The 10,959-nt window shown below is 43.6% G+C and overlaps 1 protein-coding gene across 1 annotated transcript in view; it reads left to right on the top strand.

The window, feature by feature from the left end:
• RAPGEF4 (Rap guanine nucleotide exchange factor 4) overlaps positions 1-10,959 on the top strand; it is a 476,530-nt gene that overhangs the window by 361,827 nt on the left and 103,744 nt on the right. The window contains exons 9-10 of the mRNA XM_007941530.2: positions 5,060-5,181; positions 6,813-6,996. Of these exons, the coding sequence (XP_007939721.1) occupies positions 5,060-5,181; positions 6,813-6,996 (306 nt within the window). The remainder of the gene's footprint in view (positions 1-5,059; positions 5,182-6,812; positions 6,997-10,959) is intronic.

The raw sequence follows: 10,959 nt of genomic DNA, 5'->3' as shown, positions 1-10,959 counted from the left end.
GCTGGCGCGGGATCGGGCAGTGTTTCGTTCTGCTGTGCATGGGGTCGCTATGAGTCGGAAACGACTCGACGGCACTTAACAACAACAACAACACATATCACATCAGTATTGTATCAATTGCCATTGAGTTAACTGTGACTCATGGCAACCCCATGTGGGTGAGTGTAGAACTGTGCTCCATGGGGTTTTCAATGGCTGATATTTTCTGGAATTAGGTTGCTAGGTCTTTCTTCCAAGTCACCTCTGGGTGGAGTAGAAATTCTAATCTTTTGGTTAGCAGCCAAGTGCATCAACCATTGATTGATACCACCCACCCAAGGACTCCTATCATATAGAATAAGGATATCTCATTTCTTGTGGAGGTAAGAAATTACAAAGACAAAGACAGGGTCTGTGTGGCTAGTTGAACCCTCTAGGGTGGCTCAACCTTGGTGGGGTCCACTAAGGATACAATTCTAATCCTTAACTTTTGTTTTAGTAATTCAACAGGCTTCTAGGAACTGGAATGGCCAGTCTTTGGTACACAAGCTTTCCCTCCCACCTCCTTTACCTATGGTTCAGATGCTGCTCCCCTCCCTTTTAGCCGTAGACATGACTTCAAAACCCATTAAAAGCCAAACTTACTGCCATTGAGTCAATTCTGCCTCATAGCAACCCCCTTTGGGTTTCTGAGGTGGTAAATCTTTACAGAAGTAGATTACCCATTTTTCCTTCTGAGGAGTGGCTGATGGGTTTGAACTGCCAACCTTCTGTTTAGCAGTCAAATGCCTTAGGCACTATGCCACCAGAGCTCCTTTCAAAACCCATTAAACTGAGTCAAAACTCACTTTCCATCCTTGTACTGGCAGTTGATTCACATGAATAAAATTCTTAAGTTATAGTGAAAAGACAGAATATAAATTTCAAGAGAAAGAGATCTTTCTAGTGACTGTAAGCTATGATAAAACCTGTAAAATGATACCTGGTATGCCAGCAAACATTCCTGGTAATCAGAATATATATGCCTCAAGTTCTAGCCTCTTTCCCAAGGGCAGAATCCCAGGACTGCAAAGTCTTCCTGTTTGGATCAGTTTATCTGCATTCCATACAGATCAATACTGTTCTGCTTGAGTTTCTCATGAATAAGCTACAAGACCAAAATTGACAGTTGATTTGTTACATTTTGATTGACCTTTTCTTGATAGAATGTAGGAAATGAGATGAGATTTGAAGAGCACCTGAGTTTTTTCAGTAGCATCTTCTTAAGTCATCTCTTAGGATAGGTTGTTCATCTAGCCTTTCTCATATTGTTATTTACTAGCTTCTATTTAGGATGATTCCATTTTGAAGTTTTGTCTTTCAACCCTGAAAGTTGATTTTTTTTGTTGTTGTTGTTTGTTTTTTCCAGAGTCTATCATCTCTAGACACTGTTATAATATTAAGGATATCAAGAGTTTTTTTAAAAAAAATCATGTGTCAAATGTCCCCAGAGAGAGTTTACCCAATTTAACCCATTACGTGAATCTCAGAATTCATATGGCTAAAAGACCTTTTTCTTTTTAAAATTTTGTTATTTTTTCCCCTTAATTTAACATGTGATTTTGCTTTTCCAAGTGTTGACTTGTGTCAGGGAAATTCCATTAAAATATGTCATGTTTGGTGACAAATAATGGAAACTAGAAGTCAGAAACCATGATCTGGCCATAGTTCTATAGTGCTATGATTTTAAACCTCTGAAACACAAGTGTTACGTGTATTCCACACCCTATGACACAAAATTAATGATCTGTTGGTAATGACCCGGGGACTCAGCTGGAAACCAGAAGGTATGACTTCTTTTTTCTGCAGTACAGTTTGCGTTTCTTGTCCCAGACCTTGTACTTTTCATTTCTATCTTTTCTTCTTCCTGCTCCCCACCCCATTATATCATTGCTGATATAACCTTCTGTTTAGCAGTCAAATGCCTTAGGCACTATGCCACCAGAGCTCCTTTCAAAACCCATTATTAGACAGGTGAAGGTCTCCCCCAGGTGCAGGGCACCCCCGTGCTCACTATACTAGCTGTCCATTCCAAAGTGGCTAGGACCATTAATGGAGAGGAAACCCAGTGATTGCATCTACTACAAGTGGCACAACTGTATGTCTTGTTGCATATTGTGACCATAAGATTCTAAACTCTGTAAAGGAACCCAGATGCTCTGGAATCATCTTGATCCCATCTGCTCTTTTTAGTAAAGGCAATTAGTGAACTAAAAGCCAAATGAAATTGATTATTCATACTTTTGCAAGACTCTTCCCATTAATGAATTCTCAAATTAGAAGAGGAAAGTTTTGACAGGTCATATGTTTGGTTCAGAATGAAGAGTAATTAATTAGTTGTCTCTTTGTTCATTGAAGCTCCTAATATGCAGATACAGATTGTAATAAGAGCAGCCCTGGGACTCTAAGGCCTCAATAATGTCCTACCTGAGAAATATTCTGGGATCAAACCCAATTCAGGGCATCCCAGGAGTTCTGATAGGTTTCAGGGTTCCTAGTAAGGAACCTGGGAGCTTTGGTGGCATAGTGCCTAAGGCTTTAACTGCTAACCAGAAGGCTGGCAGTTCAAATCCACCAACCACTCCTCAGAAGGAAGGTTGGGCAATCTACTTCCATAGTGATACCACCTCGGAAACCCAAGGAGGGGTTGCTATGAGTAGGATCCGATTTGACAGCAGTGAATTTGGTTTTTTGGTTTAGTAAGGAACCTGGGTGGTGCAAGTGGTTTGCATTCGGCTGCTAACCCAAAGGGTGGTGGTTTGATCCACCCAGCAACTACTTAATAGAAAGGCCTACTGAATCCATAAAGTTTACAGCCAAGAAAACTCTATGGAGCAGGTCTACCCTGTAACATATGGGATCAGCATAACTTGGGAGGCCAACTTGACAGCAGCTAACAATAGCAGCAATATGTTAGAACTAGAAAGGGCCTTAAAAAAAACCTCAGACCAAACCCACTGCCATCGAGTCAATTCTGACTCATAGCAACCTGCATTGGATTTCCAAGGTAGTAAATCTTTATGGAAGTAGATTACCCACTCTTCCTTCTGCAGAGCAGCTAGTAGATTTGAACCACCAACCTTTTGGTGAGCAATCAGATACCCTAGGCACTGCACTACCAGAGCTCCTTAGAAAAGTCCTCCCTCACACACACACACACACACACACACAAAAACAACCATACTCACTGCTGTTGAGTCAAACCCAACTCATAGCAACCCCTCCTTGAGTTTCCAAGATGGTATCGCTACGGAAGTAGATTGCCCAACCTTCCTTCCTTCGGGTTGGCAGTCAAATAAATGCCTTAGGCACTATGCTACCAGAGCTCCTAGAAAAGGCCTAAGAGGTCATCATTTCCTCTTATTTTACAGGTGAGGAAACTGAGAACCAGCAGTTGAAGCAACATGCCCAAATCACATAGCTAATAAGTAGCAGACCTGGTGCTATACCTCAAGTCTTCTCCCAGTTCAAGGCTCTTATCCTTGGTTACTTTTCAGTAACATCTGTATCTTTCTCCCCCAGGATGCCTTATAGAAACCTGAAATCTCAAGCCAGACTTGAGCTCCCTGATGGGGCCCTCCTTAGCATGGAGGGGAGGCAAACAGTGAGTCAGTCTCCAGCTGCAGGCGGCCAGCTGCTCCGTGTGTGACTCTCTGCCTGGCCCCATTGCCCCTTGGGATTCATCTCTAGGACTTTAAGACTCCATTTCCTCCCTGAATCATCATGCCACAGACACCTGCCCTTTTCTCTCACCCCGTCCAAAGCTTCAGGATTTCCTAATGTGTGTGTGTCTTTGTGTGTATAATGATGTATTTCTTAACTAATACATATAAGATGCCCTGGAGGCACAATAGGTAAGTGCTTAGCTGCTAACCGAGAGGTTGGCAGTTCGAACCTACCCAGTAGCTCCTCAGGAGAGAAAACCTGGTGATCTGTTTTCATAAAGATTACAGCCAAGGAAACCGTATGGGGCAGTTCTACTCTGTCGCATAAGGTTGCTAGGAGTCAAAATCAATGTGATGGCATCTGACAACAACTAATATATAGAGCTTGCCCCTCCCTACCAACTTACCGTGGAGGGGCACCTGAGAGATTAATGTGTGAGTATACAGAAAGCCAGAAAGCATTTGAAACTCTTCAGATGACAGGCTCTGTGGAAGTGGTAATGCTCATTACCCAGAACTTTTTTCAAAGTGATTTGCATCGCTAATTGCTTGTTTCTCCCAACACCCCTCCGAGGAAGATCAGTAGTATTACTTGAAAATATAAAGTGCTATATAATTTTGTACTTATACAGCGCCTTGCATGGAGCACCTCCGAGTGCCGCACAAACATTAATTCATGCCTCACGAGGCCCAGGTGGAGGAAGTCAGGAGTGTGTCTTCATTTTATACTGAGCTATTCCTGAGACCAGCCCAGGATGAGGGTTTCAGTTAGCTTGCCAGATAATGCTCCCTGTCTGGCAGCCCTTTGATCTCCCTGGTGTTACAATTTGTAACACTCTTTTATTTAGCCAGGCTGGCTTTTAAGATTCCCTCTTGAGCTGAATGGGTTTATTGGTTTTTATGAGTTTAATAGGGCAGTGGTGGTTCAGTGGCAGAATTCTTGCCTTCCATGCAGGAGACTTGAGTTCAATTCCTGGCCATCGCACCTCACGCATCGCCATCACCTGTCTGTCAGGGGCGGCTTGCATGTTGCGGTGACACTGAATAGGTCTCAGCAGAGCTTCAGACTAAGACAATCTAGGAAAAAGGGCCTAGTGATTACTGCCAAAAAATCAGCCAATGAAAGCCCTATGGATTACAAGGGTCTGATCTGTAACCAATCATGGAGATAGCTCAGGACAGGGCAGTTTTTTTTCTATTGTATATGGGTCACACTGAGTCAGGGGCTGACTGTGGCAGCTATCAACAACAAGTAAGAGTGTCAGAACCCAAGACTACCCTGTGTTTTGATGACAGTGAGACTAAGCTCTTTGGGAGGTTCACACCTTGACAGCCATCTGCAAGGGTGTGATTTCCCATCCTCTCTATCCCCTTAGACAATGCTGTGTGGGAACCGAGTTGGTGGACTGGATGATGCAGCAGACTCAGTGTGTTCACTCCCGGACCCAAGCTGTTGGCATGTGGCAAGTCCTGTTAGAAGACGGTGTTCTCAATCACGGTAAGATGAGCCACAGTCCCTGGAAAACCTTCAAGAAATGCTAAGTGTGTTTCCCTGGGTAAGTTGTCACTCAGCTTCCAAATGGGCAAGAAAGAATTATGATCCCTTTAGGGACCCGTGGAGCTTGCATCTTCATTTAGCAGTACAAACGCAGTGAGTGGATGCTATTGATTGCTGTGTTCCACTGTTGTACCTTTCTAACTTGAGAGAATGTATGAAAGGAAAATGAAATTGCAACCCGAGTGCATCAGTTCCAATTATGTTTATTAGTTTGCATTCATGGTTCATTGATAGTGTGATTAGACTCTGAGCATCACAGCAATCCCAATGCAGGGCAGAATGAAGAGCAATGAAATGTGTGGCTGGGCTGATGGCATGAAAGTCAGTAATGAATTCGGAAGCTGCCTTTTAACTGTGGCCTCATTTGGGAGAGCCAATTTGTATACCCACAGGATGACCACATTTAAAATCAGGAATGTGCTCTGCAATTGCAGCCCGTGATAGCTGCAGGGCCTCTAACTGAACAGAGTACCCCTTCAGAACTGGCATTAACTGTGGCCGAACTGCTGGTGCCATTTGTTTAAAGACTTCTTTTCCAAAATGACGAGCTATTAAAATCATCTAGTTAACTTACCAACACCTGGGAATCTAAGGCTGGTTTTGGCCAGTGTTTCTGACTTTAATGTACATACAAATCACCCGGACTTGTTAAAATGCAGAGCTCTGATTGAGCAGGCCCAGGATGAGTCTCGAGATTCCGCATTTTCAACAAACTTCCAGAAGCTAACGCTGCTGCTGCTGCTCCACTCCACGTGGAGCTGCTGGAGTCGGCCACTTCTGTTTATCTTTTGATGTTCCATCCTGAAAAGAGGCTAAGGCTTTAAGACATATAGATGAGAAAGTCTGAACTGGGTTGTCTGTCTTTGTCCTACCAAGCTCTAAATCTTGCTAGGACAAGAGAGAAACACTTTTCTGTCTGTCTGTCTTGCTTTCTTCTAATCAGAACTGGAAGAAAATTTCTATACATTTCTTCTAGGAATGTGTAATCTAGAAACTTGGTCTGGGCAGCCTTTGTTAAAACAATTTTATTCTAATTTTTTTCTTCTAGAAGTCCAAGCTAAAATGTTTTAAGCTATGCCTATAGAAAGAAAAACATGAATTCTGAACTTGCCAAAGTCAATGCTTATTTTAAAAGTCTGTACTTCCCAAAAACATTATGGGGCATGATCTGGCAGCTGTTTATTCCCTCTTTTTTTGGAGGGGTGGGGTGGGGTAAGTGGCATATTTCCCACATACTAGAAAATGCCACCACTACTATTCTTGGTTTAGTCAAAGTGCTCATCTTGGGAAAGTTGGCAAATCTTCATGAGGGAGACCTACAGAGATCCAAGAGCTGGGTGTGTCAGAGCTGGGTGTGCATGGCTGCACCAGGAGAGCACGTCTTCCAGCTGCACAGCCTAGGTAGGCGGAGTGACGAGGGTGATGAGCCTCACGCCTCGCTGCCATTTGGCTGTCTTTCTTGTCTGACACCATCTATTTGCTCTGCTGAACAAGATCCCTTGTGCCGGGAGCAGCTTATGGCTATAATACAGAGGTGTAACAGCTGACGCTGGGCTCCATGTTTTCCTTAGTGGACCAGGAACACCATTTCCAAGACAAATATTTATTTTATCGATTCCTGGATGATGAGCATGAGGATGCCCCTTTGCCCACTGAAGAGGAGAAGAAGGAGTGTGACGAGGAGCTCCAGGACACAATGCTGCTGCTGTCACAGATGGGTCCCGATGCCCACATGAGGATGATCCTGCGCAAACCGTGAGTAACAGTGAGTTGCTCACCCTCACAGGTCACTGGGCTACCAGCTGTGCAGGTACACCCGGGCAGGGGGAAGCAAGTCTGGTTTCAAAAGTGCTGGCCTTCCCCCAGGGTTGAAGGAGAAACACTGAAGTGATTGACATAGTGATATTTGCCTCTTTTTTATTCTGCTTTTGACCCAGATAACTCCATTTCCCTTTTGTGTGAGTTAAAACTATTGAGATTTTCAGGGGTTGGCTCAGGTTGTCAAAACTGAGTCCTCACATTAAATGACCTTTGGTAAGTAGCAAACAGAAATTGCTCTGTTTTTATGCCAAACTGTGGCAGCCCCTTTCTTCCTAATGCAACAGGACAGAGTTCATCAGAAATGTAGACCTTATGCCCGTACTCTTGTTCATTTATTTTTTTCATTCATTTGTTCTTCATTCCCTCATTCATTCAGCACATCCTTTTCACCATATTCTGATCTTCTGCCATTCAGCTTAAAGATGCATTGCTACAATAACTGTTTCAAGGGCTCTATTCAGCCACAGAAGGAGCTCTGATGGCATAGTGCCTAAGGCCTTTGACTGCTAACCAGAAGGTTGGCAGTTCAAACCCACCAGCCACTCCATGGAAGGAAGACTGGGCAATCTACTTCCATAAAGATTTACTGCCTCAGAAACCCAGTGGGGGTCACTAGGAGTCAGAATTGACTTGATGGCAGTGAGTTTGGTTTTGTTTTTTTGGTATTCAGCCACTGAAGGAGTTCTGGTAGTGTAGTGGTTAAGTTATTTGACTGCTAACCAAAAGACTGGTGGTACAAACTGACCAGCTGCTCCACAGAAGAAAGAGGAAGCAGTCTGCTTCCATAAAGATTTACAGCCTCAGAAGCCCAATGAGGGTAGATACGAGTCAGAGTCAACTCGTTACCAGTGAGTGTTCAGCCAGTGAGGCAGTCTCTTCTTCTATCCCAGTTGAAACCCACCTTACCTTCAGCAGCTGTCCACCAGCTGAAGTTGAAGACTCTAGAGTGTTGAATTGGATTGATTCAAAAAGAATGTATTGAACCCCTGTTATATGCAGGACACTCTACTAATTTCTAATTGCTATGGGGCATACAAAGAAGCATAAAACACAGTCCCAACCCCAATAAGGAGTGTTTTGCACTGGCGTCTGAAACCACACAGGCTTATGTTTTATGGGTGGAAATGAAATTGCCCTCCGCCCAGCAATAAGTGGCCAACAGCTACGGCCATGGACTCTGAGTCACTGACTTGGCTGCCCTCCATTGACTAGTGGGTCTCAACAAAAACGTTAAACTACATTTCTTGTGTGTCCACTGGTCACTTTCTAAGAGTGATGTATCCCTCAGATCAACTTCCCCAATGTCTGACCCTCAAACCAATACACAATAGCCTCTCTGAGTGTACCTTTATTTCCTTTCCCCAGGAGTCTTTCCCTTTCACTTGCCCTCACTCAGTGCTGCAAAAAGACTTTTCAACATATTTGATTTTTGTCACACCATGTTCCCTTTGTCAACATTTTAGCTTGGCCCTTAACGTCTTGCACCATGTGTTTCCCAGGCCTTTCCTCATCCCAGTTGGTACCATCCTTCTAACTCTAGAACCATGGTTTTCAGCTCTTTTAGCTTCAGAACCCTTTCTTCAAACAAAGAATTTACAGGAAAATCCAAAATGTCAAGCAGAAAAGCCAGGGCTTCTATAACTAAAGCAGGAGTGCCGTCCAGGAAACCTCCCAGTTAATTTATCCTCTTTCTGTCCTGAAAAAGTGCCTTGGTGGTACAGTGGTTAAGTGCTTGGCTGCTAACCAAAAGGTCAGTGGTTCAAACCCACAGCCACTCCACAGGAGAAAGATGAGACAATCTGCTTCCATAAAGATTACAGCCTTGGAACCCCTATGGGGTAGTTCTACTCTGTCATATAGAGTCGTTGTGAGTCACAATCAACATAATGGCAATGGGTTTGTTTATTTTACTTTTGGGTTTTCTGTCCTGAAGCATCATAGGTATGAGGCTGAAGGGACATAGGAGAATCGCCAGGGCTTGAGGAACTCACTTTGAGCGACATTATTCTAAATAACACTTTTTTCTTGTCCCTCTACTTCCCCTCTCTTTTCCACACCTCTGTGTTTCCTTGAAGGAACTCTGGTGGTACAGTGGTTAAAGCATTCAGCTGCTAACCAAAAGGTCAGCAATTCAAACCCATCAGTCACTCAACAGGAGAAAGATCAGGCAGTCTGCTTCCATAAAGATTTGCAGCCTTGGAAACCATATGTGCCAGTCCTACTCTGTCCAGAGGGTCACTATGAGTTGGAATTGGCTCAAAGGCAGTGGGATTTTTTGCTTGTTTGTTTGTTTGTTTTTCTTTTTTTTTATTTTGGTTGATGTTCCACTATTCATCCTTTGTACATCATTATTTTCTGGGTCCATCCCCTTATTGCTGATCTCCTTGATACAACCCACATTCAAGCCAACATAATTCACTGGTCATAAGTCAAGAGTAGGACAGTCCTCTAAGGGGCATTGGTATGCTTTCATTGTCATAGTACAGGCAGGGGCACAATGCTGACATTCATTGGGCAGTAGCCAGAACCAAGGGATGCTAAACATCCTGGAATGCCTAAAAACCTCATAAAATAAGGAGCTGTCCTGAAAAGAATACTCCTGTTGAGAAACATTGCTGTAACTGTGAGTTTCTTAAGGGCAAGAATAGCATCCCACTTTATTTCATTCATTAACAATATTTATTGAGCACCTACTTAGTTCAAGATACTATGTTAGGTGCTAAGGTTGCAGCATTGAATAAGATGAGGGTTCCTCCTTTCTAGAACCTCCTATCTAGCACTGGAGACAGACCTTAAAGAATAAGTTATACAAGTAATTCTCTAATCACAAGTACAATACATGCTACAAAGTAAAATATAGGGTACATTAACAGAATGTCATGTGAGAATGGGGACGTTTTGGTTCTCTAGTGCTGCTCTACCAGAAAATACCACAAATGGGTGGCTTTAACAAACAGGGATTTATTCTCTTACAGTTTAGGAGGCTAAAAGTCCTAGTTCAAAGTGCCAGCTCTAGAGGCTTGGTGAAAGCCCCTCAACCTTAGGCTTCAGCTCTGCCTCTTGCTCCTGGCCCACTGAAGCTGGTGATTTCCCTTAACTCAGGCAGCTGCTGGCTGCTGAGGCTGACAAACTCAAGGTCAACAAATAAAATGGCATAGTCCCAAGATTATCAAACAACACAGCAGGCCACTAGTTCAAGTCCAGACACAGTCTCAAGATCAGCAGACAAAATGGCAGGCCACTCACTGATGACTCGGCCAAATGCAGTATCTAAGCATGCCAAAAAGCTGCAGAGACTTTCCTCAGAGCTGTCTTCTTATATACTGGAAGTAGACCACATTCCTAAGACAGCTGCTCATCTGCTCCAGTAGATTCCCCCATGGAGTTGGTTACCAGTCTTATCATGGAGAATAACTAGATGCAGCTGCCCAGCTACTCAAAAGCAAGCCCAGCCAAGTTGACACACAACTTAACTACCACAGGACCTAATTTGATGTAGAAGTTAGTGAAGGCCATAGCCTTAGCTCTCAGCCTTACACCAAGTGTTGCTGTTGTTCGTTGCCGTAGAATCAGTTCCAACTCATAGCAACCCCATGTGTGTCAGAGTAGAACTGTGCTCTGTATGGTTTCCAATGGCTGATATTTTGGGAGTAGATTTCTAGGCTTTTCTTCTGGTGACATAATGCTAAGGCATTTGACTGCTAACCAGAAGGCTGGCGGTTCAAACCCACCAGCCACTTCTCGGCAGGAAGGTTGGGCAATCTACTTCTGTAGTGATACCACCTTGGAAACTCAAAGAGGGTTCACTGTGAGTCAGATCTGACTCGATGGCAGTGAGTTTGGTGGTTTTTTCTTTGGACCTGTGGACTGCAAGGCCCACAATAAACTTTGCTGAAT

This window comes from Orycteropus afer, unplaced genomic scaffold (assembly GCF_000298275.1).
Source record: "Orycteropus afer afer isolate SDZICR_OR568_19922 unplaced genomic scaffold, OryAfe1.0 scaffold00001, whole genome shotgun sequence".
In the NCBI taxonomy this organism is placed as follows: Eukaryota; Metazoa; Chordata; class Mammalia; order Tubulidentata; family Orycteropodidae; genus Orycteropus; species Orycteropus afer.
The sequence above is the reverse complement of the archived record's forward strand: the minus strand, read 5'-3'. Positions and strand labels throughout refer to the sequence as shown.